The sequence below is a fragment of the Nuphar pumila genome, chromosome 6 (genome assembly GCF_984573655.1).
Source record: "Nuphar pumila chromosome 6, dmNupPumi1.hap1.1, whole genome shotgun sequence".
In the NCBI taxonomy this organism is placed as follows: Eukaryota; Viridiplantae; Streptophyta; class Magnoliopsida; order Nymphaeales; family Nymphaeaceae; genus Nuphar; species Nuphar pumila.
Genome location: NC_143254.1, coordinates 125085885 through 125106941, shown reverse-complemented (window position 1 = coordinate 125106941; position 21057 = coordinate 125085885). Strand labels below are relative to the sequence as shown.

Sequence of the window (21057 nt, the reverse complement as noted above, 5' to 3'; positions counted from 1 at the left end):
TAAGCTAGTTTTCAAATCTACTGCAAAACTTGGAAAGGAGGGGTTCACATAGACTGAGACTCAAACGACCTTTGAAAAGAGGGCATCAAATCAATCAGATTGAAAAAAGAAAGAAAGCCAAACCACCAAAATGCCATGCTGCCAGTGGTTCATCTTTCCCGTTGCAGGTGGCAGCAGTCACATTAGGACTTAATTTTTTCAACTGACCAACTTGTGAAAATACCATTTTACAATTTTCACCTAAAAAACCATCTCGGCTCATGCATGAACTGATAAGCACAAAAACCTTGGGTCTCCCTTGCCAACCATGGAGTACACTCACCTTCACGGCAGGGGATATGTGCACCCATGAGAATTTCCAACTGGTATCATTTGCAACATAGAAGGGGATTTAATTTCTATTTTTAACTGACCTGATAGAAGATATCAATTTTCATATATTCATGTGGCCTATTCAATGCTGCTTGAGATCAAACAGTGAGAAATATTGGTAGGGAGGAACCAACATGGCCTTGCCCATACCAATGCACTGAGGCCCACACTCACACCAGTGCCACAACTTCACATGGGAGGATCTTAGAAAGATGGGCATATGGGGCCATGACATGGTACCACAAGCACCCTAGTATTATCACACAATCAGAAGATGCAACACGGTATAGTACAACCCCAGCACCGTTGGAAAAAAAAAAGACTTTGACTTGGCTAAGTCTTTGACTCGGCATTGGCCCGCGGCTCACGCAAACCATAGTGTCTAGTTTAGGTGACTAAAAGAGTGAATTATGAGAAGTCAAATGAAAACGAGTCATGCTCATGTTGGCCACGGCAAATTGCGCTGTCCCGAGAAGAGTTGGAAAACGAGGACATTGACTCGGCGTGAAGACTTTGACTTGGGCATTGACTCAGAGCTCACACAAACCCTGATGGCTACATTTATTAAACAAAGGACTGTGCTGTGTAAGGAATGATCAATGACACAAACATACAAGAGGAACCTTGATCATGTTTGAAATGGTGTATCCCTTGGTCTTGAGCACGGTTTGGAGAGAGAGAGAGACTCACTTGGTGAATACTTTGACTTTGTAATAACTCTCGGTCAATGCAAACCATGGTGACTAGGTCATGTTGGCCATGAGGAATCATTTGGTTGAGGGAATGGTTGGAGAGAAAGACTAGTCAATGACTTGTTAGGTTTATGTCTCAAAATTATTGGGTTTGCACCTACTTTGGACCATGGACCTTAGACCTTAGACCTTAGACCTTAGACCTTAGACCTAGGACTTTAGATTTATCTTTAGCTTTGGACATTGATTTGGGTTTGAGTTTATGTTTAGGTTCTGTTAGGTTCGATTCGACCTGGCACAACTCGACTCGGTTCGGTTCAATTTGGTTTATTTGGTTTGGTCATGGTCATATTTGACCCTTGACCATTCTTTTTGGTACTTAGGATGTTTTATCCATAGGTTATTGATCAACCATTGTTGAACTAGACCCAATCAACTTGACTATTCTAGCCACTCTTGACTTGGTCCAACATCAATTGCATGTCTCATTTATAGTGAGAAAGTACATTATCTTATCTATTTACTCTTCTCTTGTTGACCATTGTCTGTGCCCCAATATTTGGACATTCTTGACAATGATAGGGTCATTTTAGACCCTTGACACGTCTTTTTTGTCCATTGACCATGGCTAGTCATTAAACCTACTTTGACTAGCCATTTTGTGCCAACCTAAGTCATTTATTTTTAGGCGTTGACCCCAATTAGGGTCACTTAAAGCTAGCAGTTGGTCATTTATTCACAGTCGTTGACATTGATTCCTAGCCGATAGGGCTTGGGCCTATATAAACCCAAGCCCTCTCCATTCTCACAAGTTCATTCTCAAGCACCTCTCCCCCTCGAGCTCTATGGATTTTGCTCTCTCTCTCTCTCTCTCTTGAGATTTAATCTTGACTTAGTCAAGATTTTGCCTAGCTGAGCCTAGGGTCTACCTATTTGAGTCAAGAGGCTATTCGTGTAATACCCAAAAATTTATAACTCAAAAATGTGAGATTTTTTTGATGCAAGGCCTTATCTATGACATTGCACTATCCAGACTAAGCTCTAGGAGGCCCGCTTAAGTGTAAGCACAAGCGTATATTAGCCCACTAGAACTTAGTTTGAGAAATAGGCAAACAAAGATAAGAACCCTTTATCAAATAAATACTGAAAACACAATGAAAAATAATATTTTGATTTTAGTTAAAAATTTTGGGTGAGTTACAGGTATTTAACCACAACATGAGACTAGATCCAATTCTTGTATTAAACTCGGATACAGATCCAACTCAAAAATTCAATATCCAAAATAGTAATTGAACAATATCATTCATAAATTTAATTAAATTATTTAAAAAATATAATCAAATAATTAACAAGTCTTAACAATTTATAAATAATTCTCAAAACAAACTCAAGCTCTAAGAATTTAGTCATTGGTACCCTTTGCAACATTCTGCTATCACTTCAACTTCCTATTCATTACCTAAACATTGGTAATATAGGGGTTAGACTCATCACATCTCAATAAAAGCACAATAACAATGCATGCATATACGAAAACTAAGTATACATGAAATCAAACATCATTTAGAGCATGCATTGTAAACCCCATGAATTTTTGATATTTTTATGAGAGATAAAGGCAAATTTAATGCTAAAATATTATTTAAACTTAAGATGAGACTTAATTATGATTTGAGCTTTAATTTGGATTTGAAATGAATCTCAATCTAGAAACTTATTTTAAATTGAGTTTTGATCCTATTTAATCTAGATTTAAGTTGGACTTAATTGAAATTTAATTTGAGTTTCAATTTAGTCGAGATTCGAATTGAGTGTGTATTTGAATTTGGAGTCTAATTGAATTTTGATTTTAATTTTTAGAATTTAAATTCAGATTTTTATTTAATTCAGATTTAATAAATAGGTCATAGATATTCTAATTAGATTTAGATTTGATTCGAATTTTCATCTAAACTATAATTAAATTGAATGTAAATTCAAAATTTGAATTATATAATAATTTGAATCTTTGTGAAATTGAAATTTAAATTAAAGTTTGATGTACCCTTGACTTTTTAGAGTATATTTTTAATGAATAAAATAATACTAATAATAATTTTTATGTGAAAGAAGTATAAAAATAAAAATTGGTCTAAATTCAATTTTTAAGAGACATTTTATGAAGAAGTAAAGTTTATTTTAGTTTGACTCTAGTGAAATTTGCAGTCAAAATCGAATTTATGAAAAATGATATTTTTATAAGAATAATTGACAAACTTCATCAAAATAAAGTAAAAAAGGATTTCAGATGAATTTAAGTTTAATTTGATATGTATGTAATGTAATTTCATTAAATTAGAATTGGGTTTGTATAGATTTAAAATCCAAAATTTAAAATAATACAAAATATTAAATATAGATTTTATGAAAAGGAAAACTTGAATTAACTAAGTTCAATAAAGTGGTAGAGGTCCAAAGGGTGGGGCATCCCCTTATGTGGGCCCATCCTATGTGGCACCTCATGCTAGAATTAAATGTAAAAGTTGTAACTTAAAAACCCTAAAAATTGATATTTCAAAAGTTTCTTAAAAATAAAACAAGTGAAGAGGAAAATAAAGAAAAATAAATTCAAATCTTACCAAATAAGTGGTGTAGTAGTGTTAGGCTACGTGGTTTTGGAATTTAGAAAGTTTGGACTGAAACTTGAGGAATTAAGAAAGGAGGAGAAGAGTTATAAAAAGCCAAGGAGGGGCTTATGCCCCCATATTGATCTTCTTGAGAATTTTTCTAGCTTTTTTCTCTCTCTCATTCTCTTTTTTCTCTTTGCTTCTCTCCTTCCTCTATTAAGTGTAGGAGGCCTGAAGCTCCATTGAAGGTGGGGTGATCAAGGAGTTGCAACCACATATCAAAGGAGTTGTGCGGATCGTGTCATCGAACTGGTCGTTTTGACGTTCGTGTCTACCAATCTTGACAAAACAAGGTAGGGAGTTTTATTTGATACTCATAGATTAGAGCTCATATACACGAGCATATTTCAAGGTTGAATAGGCTTTAAACTATACATCTATCATCATACATGAGAAGTCGATGTCGATTCCAACCTAATAAGTATCAGATATGTCTTCACAACTAATTACCAAATTCATGTACCGATTCGAGTATGGACCAGTCATAAACATAGTTCAAACATGAAACTGCATATATATATATATATATATATATATATATATATATATATATATATATATATATATATATATATATATATATACTGATATGTATATATACATACACATGTATAAGGTTGAAGAGTTTAAAAAAAATGAAAAAATCTAATTATTTTTCATTATATTGCACTATGGAATTTAATAGGCTAATTTAGGCATAGCCGATTGGTTAAAACTGGTCGTGCAAGAGATCATGAACTGATCCACTCGTGGATCAGTTCTAATCAATTTAGGAATAGCCTGACCAAACCTTAGTGGGTCAGGTCAGTTCAGTTCCTAAAAAAAAAATTATATGACTTACATGTAGTATGGAAAATACCGAAAATATTTTTGATAAAAACATTTCTGTGGCGAAGGCCTACTTGGTGGTCTAAATGGCTGTGTATATGACTACTAGCGTTGTGATCCTACGCTAGTGATAAGTAAATATGAGATATGTATGGATGTATGATGCAAACCGTGGGTGCAGACCATGACTAAGATGCAAGATTTGCGAGAAAAGTGTTTCAAAACGATGTTTTTAGAAAATGTTTTTTAGATAACCCATGTATCTTGCGAATTTTAATCTTTATGCATATCCGATTCATCCTTGTTATATACTAATATTGTAGGACTGATATGGTTGTGAATACACATGCATTCAGTCACGACTGACTGATCAAAGAAAATAAATATGAGAAAGAACACTCAAGTTGTTTTTGAAAACCAAACCAGTTTTCAAAAGAACATGCATGTAATTTTTGTTTCAAACCATTGGTGATCTTGAATAAATCAAAATTGGGGTTTTGTTTAAACTTAGCCCATAAAAGAAAAGAAAACCAGGAATTGACAAAATTTTTACTTTAAAGAATCAGTAAAAAGAAATTATGAAATATGTGTTAGTTGTTTCACCCCATTATGTATTCCTAGCTATGTGTGAAAAATCTATCATATGTCTGGTAAATAGATTGTATCTCTCTTACCCAGAGAAGTTTTTATAAAAGGTTTGAAGCGTTGGAAAGCTGACAAAATTTTGTATATTCTGTAACAATTTAAGCCCTATTCTCAAAATGTGCAGGGAACAATGATAGTCGGAATAACAAAGTATATACGAGCCTAAATCAATCATGTCTCTCTCGTTCAGAGGAATTTTTATGAACAATTTGCAGAATTAGAAAACTGACATAATTTATCATATTATGTGAAAGTTTTAGCTCTGTTCTCAGAGTGTGCATAGATCTGTGATAGTTAGAACAATAGAGCAGGTATGGGCCTAAGTGGGTCCCAAACTGGTTATAGATTGGCTAAGCAATGCATGAAATGAATGTATAATATGAACTTATGTTCTTAAATGCCAAATGAACATGCAAATGCAACCTATAATGCTGTGCTTATGCAGGTGCTAAGTGCCTAAAGAGGCATGACATGAAAATGCTCATTTTCGCATACTTATGGTTGAATGCTCACTGCTATTGAAGTGCATGTATTATGCATTATGTTGTTTATGTGATTGTGTATAGATGTATATAGTTAATTATGATCAATGCTTATGGCATTGAATACTGCATTCATGAGCTCAAATTGGTGGCTTGAATCTTATATTCATTCTGTATGTGCATAGATAAATAATAACATAAATGGACTAAAAAGAATAATCATGTGAACATTAATTCTATTGGGCTTATAATGAGAGGGTAAGAGATACTTTTGGCTTCGTGGAATATGTTTTGAGCACATAAGGTTTCTCCTCCCCAGCCACGAAGATAGGGTAAGCCTCCATATTAGTCGCGGGGTGACAAATTAAGGAACTCATGAGTGATGTCCAATACACTAGGATAGAGGTGTTGGGAGCCATCTCTCGACTAGGTCGTCCCTCAACTAGGAATGATGAAAGGTGCCCGACCAGAGCAAAACCATAAATTATTTGAATATACTCTCTTAAGTCATAGTCCTGATCCAGGTATCGCCTGTGTAGTACCCGCATGACTAAGAAGTGAAAACCCTAATTTTTTGTGTTTATTTAAGCATGACATGCATCACGTAAAAAGAAAACTTAAATAAAGGCAATTAAAGTTACTCATGTATAAAAGATTTCCTGTCCTGCAATGGTAAGTGCATGCATGCTTATCTTCTCATGCATAAGATTATAAATATTTATAAATGATCTTCTTGTGATGCACTATGATGATATGCATATTTGAATAGCTAATTGTTTTCATCATTGCGTGAGTTTATTGGAATATGATAATGTATATTGGTTCCAGTTTTCTTGTATTGGTAATCCCTATCAGGCTTTCATGAGTCTAATCCATTTTATGAGTTTTCAGGTGAAGTAGGATATATAGTTGCAGAGTGGATGCGAAATGCTAGGGTGGCGTTGAGCGCCAATCATTTTCTTTCCCAAGGATAGTTTTAAAAAAATATTTATTGTTATTTTGGATTGAAATTACTCTGATATGAATCTTAAATTATTGAAATTGAATTAAATTTTACTAGTGCATGTTATTTTCATTTTAATTTAGTTATGATGATTGATCGTACTGTAACCTGCCCAGAATGTTTAACAAAAAAAAGTGTTGTTTTCACTACTTTTAAAAAGATTTTTTTTTTCCAAAAATTCTGTGTTGAAATTTTGGAGTGTTACATGCATACTGCAGCAAATAAATCACAAAGCATTCAACCAAACATGCATAGCCAATACTTCTATGTAACATGTCACAAAACAAGAACAATTCCATGAATATGCATATGATTTATTAGGGCACATTTTCATACAAGTTTTCATACAATTAATTTGATCAAGTTTAAGGCTTTATGTTTCTCTTTCTTACCCTTCTATGGGTACTCGCAATACAATTATAAAATCGTATGAGACTACTCAGGTGTTTATTATGTCATGTATTTTAAATTTTTAAGTGACTTACTAAAATTAATTCACTGAGGGCAGTCCGTGATCGAGAGAAAACCCACCAGTGGTCGAGATTTTGAGGATGCATTCTAAACTTTTGCAGAAGACATGGACGTACCACCTGGGACACATTGTTAGTTTGACCCCCTAATTTCGAGGTATGGGGACTAAGTGGGATGCCATTGCTCTAAAAAATATATGATGGTCAAATGAAGTTTTGTACAATCTACCCTCTTCAAGGTAAGCCCGTCTGAATGAGTTATTGAGTGTTTTTATTAAAACAAGGTTCTATGCATTTTTATCATGTGTCACATAACACTCCAAGGCTCAAAAGTCCAAGTACCCCTCCAGGGTAACTTTTCACATTGCCCATCACGCATGAGAATCACACTACCCATCGTGGTATATACATAATTTTTATTGCTCAGTGATGTTCATAACTCATTCAATATGCTCCAGTGCCTTTAAACCAGTCGACCATCTTGCCTGTAAAAGTGATTTCCCAATTATTGTGTGTGTATGTATATATTTATTTTTAAAACTTGGTGCACTTTCAGCACCCCATGGGTTCTCATAAACTCCTTGCTCATTCATGAATGATTTCGTGTGCATGCATTTTCTCATGCTATACAACACAATAACATCACATGCCACACATAATCATACATCCATGACACCATATTGGTTTATTGAACCACAAATTCATTCATCAACATATACATTTATGCCTTTCTATATCTAACAATACATCATAACATAAGAATACACAATATATCAAATTCGTGCTCTCATAGTACCACATTGGTTCCTTGAACCACAAGCTCATTCATGAGCACTCACATGTGCAAACATACATATCTTGTCTCATAGCACATAATGACAACATATATCATCAAAATGCAAACCATAACATCATACTGCATGTCATATCATTATATTGCATATTATAGCATAATACAAGCAAATTAACATAACATGTAGTCCATTTAGCATGATAATAAAAAATTATAACATATGAATCAACATATATTTATAAGTAAATATACAACCATATAGCCTCATCTGACCCACACTACACTCAAACAAGGTGTCTGTTCAACTGATCCAGCCCTGAGACCCAATCATGTCCAACTGGTTTACTTTCAGAACTATGACGTATATGCAAACACGAGTTCCAAATTCGAAACTGTATAGACAAAATTTCTCACTTAGTAAATTTTTTTCCATACATTGTGTATAATAAATTTAAATATACTATTTTTATTGGAGATGAACATACATATTAGCTGTCTGTAGAAAGAAACTAAAGTCCAAACTCAATTTGAATAAGAGAATAATAATTCTCTAATTGAAACTTATTTTATATTCACAAAACAAACCTGTCTGATTTAGTCTTTCTTAAGAACCACCAACCAACGAATTTACAGAATGAAATAAATTCTAAATTTTTTACTTTAGTTAGCTTGGTTTGTCTGACACAAGATTCAAAAGAAATCATGAGTAAACTTCTTCCCAATAGAGAATTAAAAATCACGCATGACAATCTATTTTTGGTTTTTTTACATACTGTGTTCTAAAAATTTTAGGTTTTGGAACAAACTTCATGATTTTTAATTGTCAAACCATAATGAATCAATAAACAATATTTTCATCGTGTGTTCTTAATATATAAATTAACACATATAAAAATATTGGTAATAAATCTTAAATAGTTTGGGAGCAGTAAAATTTATAAAAACATGCAGCTTATACAAAATTTCTGTTAAGATAGAAATTTTGTGTTGACTTGCAGAGATCGTATCTCTCAACCCAGACCAAATGAGCCTAATTTTTTTTGGGGATTGCTCCTATATGTCCGAAACATCCTTCTAATATTTGAATTTTTTTGATTCATCATTTTGGATAACCATAATTTTCTTTAAGACTGGTTGGAGCAGACATAATAAGATAACATGCATTTTTAAACACAAAAAATTTCATATTTTTCATAAAAAAAACACCACAAACATGCATCTTATGATTTTAATTCAACATGAACACCACATATACATGCATGTACACCTAAAATCATAGAGTTCAAATTCATAATATGAATCAAATACAAGATCCAACATATTTTCTTAAGAATAATACATTGTTCTCCAAAAAAATCAGTTTCTCATAAATGAATCTTATTCTTGTATTTTTAAATCAGTAATGAATAATTAATATCAGATATAACATAAACCTAATTTAATACATGCTATTCATAAATAACTCTAACATCAAACATAGATAAAAAAATTATACAAAATGATTTTCCAAAAGAACCACTCGATCTATGCTACAACTCCAAAAATATTTTTTGTAAAAATGGTTTTGGAGATTTTAATACTCCGTGGACTCTATAACATCAGTGCCTACATCAATCATGACTGATATATATTAATATTCATATAGAAATCCTTACATACCATGCACATACACCTTAGTATCATACATACACCCATAGTTAGAGTGCACCTACCTTAAAAATTGAAAACTGAAAACAAAAAACCGTAGAGACTAGTGAACATCCTTCCTTGAAGACCACTTTGCACTAGCTGCACCACCAATCGAGGAACAACTACACAAAATTCTATGCTCTGCTTGAGAGGGGCGTGTGATAGGAAGAAGAAGAAAGAAAAAAGGGATAGAGGGGATACAAGTTAGAGAGAGATAAGGGGTGTGAATGAGGTCCTCTTTTATAGTTTTTTTTACTAGAACCATAAGAAATAAGAAGTCTAATTGTTTCATATTTTATTTGTTGTTTAGCTAGAATCCTTTCTTAAAAGATCCTTAGCAATTATGGCTCATAACTCATTTGGGAACTCCTAGCTAAACATTTGTCCTAAACAATTTGAAAACTAACTAATGGTTTTACTTTTAAACTAATTAGAACTTTAATTATCCCTATAGAATCCACCCACATGGACTCTAGATCCAAGAGGGGCTCACATAGGGGGGGCACCCTATAGATCCAACCTCCTTAACTAATGCAACCAATTCCAATCTAACTTTCAAATTAATATCAATTTAGAATCCAATCCAAATTAGAGCATGTGATTTAACACTGAAAGATGTATATCTCAAACTAGAGCATGTGAGAGAATGGATCTAGACCAAGCATAGTCTTTTGTATGAGCAAAATGAACTTTATAGTAATAACCGAGGACAAGAGCATTGAATGCTATTTGTCAAGTCTTGAAGTACTCGGGAGAAACTCTAGACTATTGGATATTTTATGAAAAAGAATCCACTGGATACAAGTGATATAAACTCTAACTCTGATTCCAATGAATGATTATCAATAAGTAGATGAATACTTATCCTTAAATAAAAAACAGTTGCCTAGAGATCTAAGAAGAAAACTGAGAAAACCTATTTAACAATTGTAGCAAAGTTGATAATATTGGCTTTAGCTAGTATGAAAATCGAATGGTTGAGAATCTCAAGGTAGAAATCTAATAAGTTATAGACCTATGACTACTAATGAAGCAACTCCGTGCAAGCACAAAAGAATATTTACAGTGAATCTAGATTTGTAAAGTCTAAAACACTTTTATGTGAATTTATTGCTCAAGCAAGGAGTAATGTCAATTAAATATGCCTAAAATCTTGCCAAAACTTAGCGGATCCATTGGCAAAAAGAATTTCTTGAGAAATTGACTATAAGACATCGAGGAGAATGTGCTATAATCTATAAAAATAATCATGTATGATGGAAACTCAACCACATGATATGGGTTAAACCAAGTCTAAGGGTTTAATGGAAAGAACAAGTCACTGAGTGATTGGGGCTGAGCACATATAATTTTTTCCATTCTTGATGTCAAGTGCTTGAAACTTGTGAGTTGAAGGTTGAATTTAAATTGAACCCTTAACAAGATTCGTAGAACTTATGGTTGAGGTGTTTCAAATAGGTTTACACCCTTGATAGACTTACCTATGTGAGTCAAGGTGGGGTCACTTTTTATAAGACTTAGGCTTTGTTTCTAGAGCACTCATAGAACTGAGATACATCATAAGACCCTTAACGTGTGACTTTCATATATGAATAGATACACTATGATCACATGAAGTGAAAGTGTGTGTTATTATATCTAGTCAGTTAGGATTCTCAATTCAAAGCTAATACTATTAATATCCTATACCGACAATGACTAAGTAACACTAATATTTATGTTTAAACCCCAAAGTTACTTTCATTTATGCATTGGATCTTTACGAATAGTCTCTTGAGGTTTTTCATAATTTTGATCAACGTGAGGGATTATTGAGTTTATGTCTCAAAATTATTGGGTTTGCACCTACTTTGGACCTTAGATTTGTTTTTAACTTTGAACTTGGATTTAGGTTTGAGTTTGGGTTTATGTTTATGTTTATTCAGTTCAATCCAACCCAGCACAATGTGACTCAATTTGGTTTGATTTGGTCATGGTCAAGGTCACATTTGACCTTTGACCATTTTTTTGGTACCTACAATATTTTTATCCTTAGGCCTTGACCAACTTTTATGTGAATGTTGACCGACCATTGTTTGACCTAAACCCAATCAACCTAACCATTCTAGCCACCCTCGACTTGGTCCAACATCAATTGCATGTCCCATTAATGGTCAGAAGGTCCATTATCTTCTCTATTTACTCTTCTTCTATTGACTATTGATTGTGCTCTAATATTTAGACATTCTTAACAATGGTTGGGTCATTTTAAACCCTTGACCTTTTTTTTTGTCTGTTGACCGCACCTAATCATTAAATCTACTTTGACTAGTCATTTTGTGCCAACCAAGGGCATTTATTTTCAACCATTGAGCCCATTTAAGACCACTTATTGCTAGTAGTTGAGCACTTATTCATAGTCGTTGACATTGATTCCTAATTGTTGGGGGCTTGGGCCTATATAAACCCCAAGCCCTCTCTCTCTCTCTCTCTCTCTTTGAAATCAATTATAAGCACTAATACAATTTGTTCAGCTCTCAATTTCATTCAAAATCATAAGATCCTTTTCTATCATATTGGAATAGGAAGGGTTGTTGCACAAAATGTACTTCTAATTAATTGCTCTATGAAATCATGCAAGGAGATTCTTATGTCTAAATGGTACTTCGAACGTGGAATGAGCATGAAGAAATTAACTATACTTCTTTATCTTTCGAGTCACTAGAATATGAGAAATATAGTGTGAACCACGATTTTCATGATTTTTTATTCTTTTCTCTTAAATCTAACCTTACAGATGTGATTTATATGCTTGGTTTGTAATGACCAACTCTTGAAACATCCGATTATGATGCATAAATGAGAATTTTTAAAGGCTTTAAAATCAATGGCTTATAATCTTCATAAATATTCAAGCATTTAAAAATTGAATTTTCAGGCAGAACAACTCAAAAGATAAAGAACATGAGAACTAGAAATATGAGCATTTTCAACACCTTTTTTGCAAATCCAACCATGTGGATGTGCTTGGCATGGTGAATTTGGTAGGAATCAACCATGTGGATGTGTTTTCCATCCACATTTATACGATAACTAATAAAAATAACATGGAAATATAAATGTCATGGAAAAAACATGAAAATATGAACTACAGCTGGACAAGGGGCCTGGGCAGCCCATGAGTAGCTGGTAACCCAGCTCGTCTAGGCCAGGCTTGGGACTAGTTTTTGAACTAGGGCCTGACCCAAACCGGCACTAGGCCTGACTTGGATTTTGGCTGGCTGGCCCATGGGCCTGGCCTTGGGCCCAGGCCCGATCCAAAACGGGCTTAAACCCAGCCCGGCCAGTTGATGAGCCGGGCTTGAATAGACCTGGCATGACAATGGGCTGGCCAAGCCCATCCAAAACCTGGTCCGGGCTAGCCTGGCCCAGCCTGTTGTCCAGAACTAGATAGAACTACCAGGGTGGAAGGGGAGTTCGGGTCAGTCCCATGGCCTTAAAATAGGCTGCAAATAGGGCTGTAAATGACCTGAATGAGCTGCGCTGAAGCTGTTCAAGCTTGGCTCATTTAGGTTCAGACCAAAGCTGGGGTTGGTTTTGGGCTCAGATCGAGCTTGAGCTGACTTGTTTAAAATGAAAGATATGTTTGTTATATTCTATGAGGATAGCTGAATCCATGACCTCTCACTTGCATTTTTTTTCCTTTGTGGAGATCCGGATAATATGTATTGGAAAAATAAACCTTTGGATTGGCTTCCTTGGAGGAAGATCTTGTATAATTTTTGTATTTTTTTATGGAGACCGTATTGCTTATTTTATCTTTTTTTGATGACGAGGAACCCTCACCGAAGCGAGAAAAACCCCGGGTGGAGCGCCACGATCACGTAGCTGACCCGTAGTGCTTATTTATCAAAAAAAAAAAAATTGTGCGCTTCTTAACAAAACCTAATGAGCCTAGTCGAGCTGAGCCGAATACCCTGTGTTCATGCTTAGGTCATTAATGCTAAGCGAGCTACTCATAGCACCAAGCTTTTTTCATGAGCCCAAAAGAGCTTCGTGCAAGCCAACTGAGCTCAGCCAGGGGCAGCTTGGTCCTTTTCCTAACCTTAGCTAAAGGCCTACAAGTGTAGTGACAAAAGATTCAAAGTTGCACTATATGGGTATCTAAAATATGTTTACCTACCGAATATGTTTACTGAATCAATTTTCATAGTTTTTTTTTTTGCTTTTATTCAAAAATTTCATTGGCTGTGATATAGACGCTTTGGTTTTATAGAAATAGACTCTTGGATCATCCAATTAAGATGTATAAGAAGGATCTTTTAAGTGTTAAAAATCAATGGCTTAGATTTTTCACAAATATTCAAGCATTAAAAAATCATAGTTTTGATGGGATTATGATGATCCAACAGTGGATTCCTTGCTAATGGACCACGCCCAATGCATATGAAGAGTTTGATTTGCAAAAAAAAAAAAACCTATGAAAATTTGGATTCATACCAGCAAACATATTTGGTTGTTAACCATATTCCAGGTTCCCTAATTAGCCATATATTTTTAGATGTTTGTTTCCCACTAGTTTGTATAAAAAATCTCATTGAAAAGAAATAACATGAATGCAACGAAAATTGCAAGATAAAATGACAAAAAGACTAGTTAAAAATATCAGTTGAGAATTTATTTTAAATATTAATGATAAAATTAGATATGCCACAATAAAGCATGGTATAATCGTTAAAGGATCATGTCATCTACAGAGATGTATCACAACAAAATTTGTGACATATTTTGGCAATAAAATCATGGAATGCTTGTTAACTATTTTGGAATGGAAGACCCTCTCAAGGTTGTTTGGGGTAAATTGCTTGAAAGGTGTTTTTGATGGAAAATGACACCTCTCCTGTGAAGTCCACAAACCCTTGCAAAAATGGAAACTGATTTCTTGGCTGCATGGCCCCCATTTTTTGCACAAACATAGTTCATTGGGAGAGGACTGGGCTTGGACTTTGTCTTAGTGATAGTGAAACTTTAGCCGAAGGCTGAAGCTACACTAATGGCACGTTTGGAAGTGGAAAAAATTCTCATAGGAAGAAAATTTTTTGCCTGTGAGAAGTTTTGATATGAATTTTTTCTTAAATTGAATTTTTTTCACTTGTTTGTGTGCATGAAGAGGAGGTGGAGGAGGAGGGGAGAGAGAGAGGGGCGTAGCTGAGAAGCGAGCAGGAGGGAGGAGGAGAGGGTAAGGAGGAAAGAAGGACAGATGGGGGCGTGCCCTTCAAGTTCACCCAATCGAAGGTGCGGTAGTAGAACTTGACGGTGCCGTAGACAATGAGGTCCTCTGGCTCACCGACATCGTAACTCAGGTTGGAGAAGGTGAAGGGGATCTGGTCCAGCATCGTCCACTTGGGCTGGATGTCGACAAAGGGCTTGAAGGCAGTGGCCTCGCGGCGCTGCGACATGCCAACGTGGCTCTAGTTGTCGATGCAGTCACTACTCTGATTATAGAGGCTGTCGTTGACAAGGCAGAAGAAAGAGTCATTGTCGGTGGTGACGGAGACGGAGTCATCGCTGAAGGAGAGGTTGACATAGGCATCGCCACAAGCGGCACCAATGGGGCAGGAGGAGGAGGAGGGGTCCATCGACAATCCGGCCGAGCTACTTCGCCTTGGACCATGGTGGGTAGTAGTGGTGGTAGGGAGTTTGTGTGTGGTGAGATGGTGATTGGGAGTGAACCTCACGATTTTCTTTTGTTAGAAAACATTCCTTCACCTCTCCCCCTTAGGAAAACATTCCTTCACCACAAATTTCTTTTGAAAATTCATACAGATTTTTTGACCCTTCTAAACGAGAAAAACATTTTTGATGAGAGTTTTTTTTCTTTAAAAAGTACATTTTTTGATAGGAAACATTCCTCCATGAGAGGCGGGTGGAGGAATGTTTCCTACCAAGAAAAAAAATATTTTTACACTTTCCACCACCCATCTCAATCACCACCACCACCACTCACATTCTCACCATCACCACCACCTACCACCCTCCTCCTCTCTCTCTTATTTTTTTTCACATTTTCCCACTTTGCTTTTCTCTTTCTACACAAACAAGCAAAAAACTTTCTTTTAAAAAACTTCTTATATCAAAAACTCTCATAGGCAAAACTTTATTTGCCCTAAGGGCGTGTTTGAATCTGAGGAAGAAGTTCTATTGGGGAAAAATTTTCCTCAATTTCAGTGGGGCCCACGTGCCCCAACAAACACAAATAAACTCCTCCTATGTTTTGGGGGAAGTTTTTCCCCGACAGAACTTCTCTTGGGCGTCAAACGCCCCCTAAGGGTGTGTTTAAATCCCTGAGATCAGAGAGATCTTCATATTTCTAGTCTGACCCCCCAAGAAAGGTCTGAGGATCTCTCTCCCTCTCTAGGGATCTAAAATCCCTAAAATGAAGAAATATGAGATCCAACAAATTTTTTTTTTAAAGGTAAGCTGGGGTTAGGCAGACCCCTATCAGTTATACAAAGATACCATTGGGATTTGAACTTGCAACGTCCCAACACAAGGTGACGTGCATTAGCTGCTTCTGCTAGGCAAGCAGAGCCTTTGCCTCGCTCAATCTCTGGCACAGGGCATGCACCACATCAGCCAGCCTCCATGCCAGCTTAGATTCTCAGGATCCGATGAAATCCGATATCTGAGGTGACGGGCTTGCTGATATGATGTGGACCTTGTGCGAAAATCTGAGGTACCATCAACCACTGAATCTCAGATCTGAGGGTAGTTATGAGATCCTAGTTTTTTTTTAGACAAAAGGAAGAGGATCATTTAAAATCTGACCTGACCTGAGATTCTGGAATCTCAGACTCTGATCTTGAGATTCAAATACAGCCTTAGGTTCACTTGAGAGCCTGGAATATAAAATTCTAGGATCTTAGTATCTCAGATCCGTTTGTTGGAAGGTCTAATCTGACATGGGCCCCATGCCAGATCTGGCCTTGATCCATGTGCCCAAATATCTCTGGTTGAGCTCCATGGCATTTATACACATCCTAATGTACCTTTTATCTTCGCTTATTTCCACATGAAGCACCTCCAATAAGCAAGTATTTACACTGCGTGCAGCCACCCAATCTTGGCATTTCCGGAGATGGTTACAGTGCCGATCTCGAAAAATATTGAGATGGATGGTCATCAGTAGTGGAGCTGCATGAAAAGCGCCGCTGCATAAAAAATGACCTCAATAAGCATAATGACAAGACGAGGAACTTCAACACCATATCAACGAAGAAACTTAATGAAAAAAAGTTGTGGCAATTTGAAAATTTCAATTATCAATACTTCCAATTTTTATATTTGGGGCTTTAAACGTGAGGATTTTAAGTTGGACCATCCCATCCTAACTTAAAATCCTTACCATTTGTTTCATTCTCATGGAAGGGAAAACCCTTTCATGGAAAAGGGTTAAGCACAACTTTCCTATGAAGTTCTTTCACACGGAAGAGATTTTCATATGAAAAGTGAAAGGTGGCAGAAGAGATGGAGCTCATTGGTGTCAGTATGACACTTTTGCACTATGATACTTAAGATGTTTGTTTGTTACATAGTGGGAAAGGGGTGCCAAACTTTTCATTTGAAAAGAATATCCAATTTTTCTAAGAATTTTTTTGCCACTTCCCAATGTGGATTGGAACCATGGATTTTGTGTTATCCAACTCCCCCAATCACTGTTAGTCAAACTGGAGCTTTCATTAGTAAATCCCTAGGTTGTCCAAGAGAAAAGGGCCGTTCTGTGAATAACTTGGTTATGAGAAAGCCAATTGGGTCAGTTTTAGCCAGTTTGAAACTTGAAAATAAAAAATACCTTTTCTTAGGTGGAAATGACCAAAGTACCCCCACATTCCTGAAATGATAAAAATGGGTACAGAAGAACAACAAAATTACATTCATGTTCCCAAATTGGAGATGCCTTCTTCACTATTTAGCTCACCCAGTCATATTACAAAAAGATGGGGGCAGTCTTGCCAAAAGTCAAACAGTAATGATGGAATAAATATACAAAGCCAACCAAATGTAGCCGTTAGATGGGGAAGGGGCAACTTTTTCAATGTAATCTAACGGCCCTCAATTACTAGCCGTTATGTACTTCCATAGAGAGAGAGAGATATATAGAGAGGAGTAAGATGGTTTACTCTTAAAGTGTTGCCTCTGTGATCACAGAAGCAGAAAATGGATTGGAATGATGAGAATAGCTCACTGCTGTTGAAGCCCTTCAACACCAGAGGTATTTGGATCAACACCCTCACTATTTTCTTCGGAATTCAAAAATTGTTTGTTGAATCTCATACAGAATTTTCCTTCCTTTATTGTCTGAAATTGGGATCGAAAATCCATTTCAGGAGCTAACAAAGATCGAAAACCACTCAGAAGCGTCACCAATCTTGTGGGTGTGCCGCCTCTTCCTCCAGGGAACAACAAGAAGGGGTTTCAATGGTGATAGGGGCACATCCTTTTCTCTTTATACTGTTCTACTTTTCATTGTTTTCTTTCTCTTTTCCTGATTGGTATTGTTTTTGTAACAAAAAACTTTCAGTAACCCAAAGGAAACTGCTGCACACCGACCTATGACGAGGTTAGTATTAAATAATTTTCTATTTCCATTGGCATTGTTATGATCACCACTGAATGAAAACTGAAATGATGCATTGATTTGTATGTTTAGACAATTTGCTGCTTTATTGTCAAATCAACGAAGTTGGGCGCAGGTTAAGTAGTTTGCGATGAAGTCTCCTTTTGAAAAGAGAAGCAGAAAATTATCAATGCAATATCCTGACCGGTTTTTGGCTTTCTAGGATCTTCATCAAAACCATGAATCGACAAAGAGTGTGCAATTGGAACCTGAAGATAAAAAGGCCATCAAATCTTCTTATGGTATGTACCAATCGACGCATGTCGAGATTAAAGACGTGGAATCATACATGGAATTCGACTCCTGCTCGCATACGATAAAGTACACCGAAGCGATACTGGACGAAGAAAGCGACGATGGAGCGAAAGTGAGCATAATAGCTTAAGTTTGCAAATTCGCAGGACTGTGTTATTTCTGGGAGATGGGTATTTGGTCTTTTAAATGCGTTCACTAACTATACTACAAATTGGAAAAGCGGCAGCAGGATGATGATGAATTCGACGGAGTTGAGATGGAGGATGACACGGATGAAGTTGAGATGGAGGATGACAGGGATGAAGTTGAGATGGAGGATGACATGGACATCGATGAGCTCGATTCAGACAATCCATTAGCAGTAGTTGATTATGTGGAAGAAATCTATCATTTCTATAGGCAAAGAGAGGTGAATATATGAGGCAATCCAATGGCTAATTGTGGTGCACTGTTCATTAGTTTTTTTTTTTTGATAGGCAACTTTGGGGTTTCCACAATTACGTCTCACCAATGGCTAATTGTGGTGAATATATGAGGCAATCCAATGGCTAATTGTGGTGCCCTGTTCATTGGTTCGTTTTTTTTATAGGCCACCTGGGGATAAACCCTGTGGGATTTGAACCTGAGACCCCTCGGTTATGATAGTGCGACCTTACCATCCAGCTATTTCATTCGGTCCTGTCCTGTTCATTAGATTGCCAAACATGAATTGTTAAATGCATTCATCTGTCTAATTTTCAGAAATCGAGCTGCATCTTCCCCAATTACATGTCTCACCAACCTGATATTAATGAGAGGATGAGGGCTATTCTGGTTGACTGGCTGATCGAGGTTGATGAAATAACCCTTGTTTTCAACTCTTAGTATTCAAAGATTTTGTCATTAGTTTTTTGTAGCCTGGAGACCTTCAAACCATCTTCTGCAGGTGCATTACAAATTCAAACTCATGGATGAGACCTTATTCCTAACAGTCAATATCATCGATCGATTCTTGCAATGTCAGACTGTGATGAGGAAGCAGTTACAGTTGGTTGGTGTCACTGCCATGTTTGTGGCATGCAAATATGAGGAAGTATTGGCCCCTGTTATAGAGGATTTCATTCTGATCTCGGGCTCAGCATATACAAGAGAGCAAGTTCTGAAAATGGTAATAGAGGTTCTTGTGAATTAGTTAGCTGTATCTCCTCTTCATTCTTCTACTTGAGTTTTAAATAAATTTGTTGATTTTTTGACTTGTGCTTACAGGAGAAATTGATAATTAACACATTGCAGTTCAACTTCTCAGAACCAACTCCATATGTTTTTATGAAGAGGTTCCTCAAGGCAGCACAATCTAACAAGAAGGTAGGTTAGCCAATTTGACTACAGTCTGATGTCAAATATGTTTTTCTTAGGGTAAGAGATCAAAATGTTCTTGATTGATTTTGCTATATGGAATCATCCAGCTAGAATCCCTTTCATTCTACCTAGTTGAGCTCTCGCTGGTCGAGCACGGAATGCTCAAGTATAAACCATCGATGTTGGCTGCTGCTGCAGTCTTTACTGCTCAGTGTATGTTCAGAGGATTTAAATGTTGGTCCAGGACTTCTGAACTGCACACTTGCTACTCCGAAGATGATATACTGTGAGTTTTAAAATTCCTCTTTTTCCATATATTCACATAGTCAATGATGTTTAGTGGTACTGAAGTCCTATCTGATGTTTTTCTTCAATAGAGAATGTGCCAGAATGATGGTAGATGTCCACAAGAAAGCTGGTTCGGGAAAGTTCACAGGCGTATACCGAAAGTATAATACTCTTAAGTTTGGTTTTGCTGCAAGAACTGCGCCCGCATGTTTCCTTCTAGAGCCGTTTTGCTAACACCATCATCAGGCTTACTTATCCATGGATAAGGAAGTTGCTTCAATGATAAACATGTATGTTCATATTTTGTGCAACAGAAGTTGCAGCAGTTAAAGTCGTTCAGACTTGCAAAATATATGTTCATAAAGACCCTTGCTTTTACTTCATTTTCTTATTCAGTCACTTTAGTATCACAAACTTGATAATACATAATGTTAGATGCTTTGCAGCAAGTTGTTTGAACTACAGGTTGGGGAGAACCAGGGATATAATAATCTAGGTTGCCACTTGATTTTTCCATAACCCTATTCTAATAGCAATGTATAGGATTACTGAATTATTTCATGTTAGCCTGGTTCTGTGTGTGTGTGCGCAACTGTGGCAATGAACCTCTATGTCACAAAAGAGTTAATAATGTGATTGGCTGAATATGACTGCATGCTTATGCACAGTAATTTCATAATATTAAAGACTATTGTCCCCTCTACATGAGAGCTGAACACAGCGATTGCTAACCATAAAATGTCAATCTGTGTTATCAGTTTCATTAGGCGAATGATATGTTTTTCGAGAAAATAGGCTCAATTCAGTCAACTTGGACCCGTTTGACCTATTCAATCAAGAGGATTGTCAATGAGACACACTGAAGAGGAAATTGCTT

At 36.1% G+C, this 21057-nt stretch overlaps 1 protein-coding gene across 1 annotated transcript; it reads left to right on the top strand.

Moving 5' to 3' along the window:
• Positions 1–15294: 15294 nt before the first annotated feature.
• On the top strand, positions 15295–20414 carry LOC149836066 (G2/mitotic-specific cyclin-2-like). The gene is made up of 12 exons (XM_090009699.1): positions 15295–15339; positions 17831–17894; positions 18010–18103; positions 18204–18242; positions 18333–18375; positions 18463–18641; positions 18840–18963; positions 19296–19385; positions 19480–19701; positions 19800–19898; positions 20000–20178; positions 20270–20414. The coding sequence occupies exons 1-12, from the start codon at positions 15295–15297 to the stop codon at positions 20412–20414; spliced, it is 1323 nt and encodes a 440-aa protein (XP_089865825.1).
• The last annotated feature ends 643 nt before the right edge of the window (positions 20415–21057 follow it).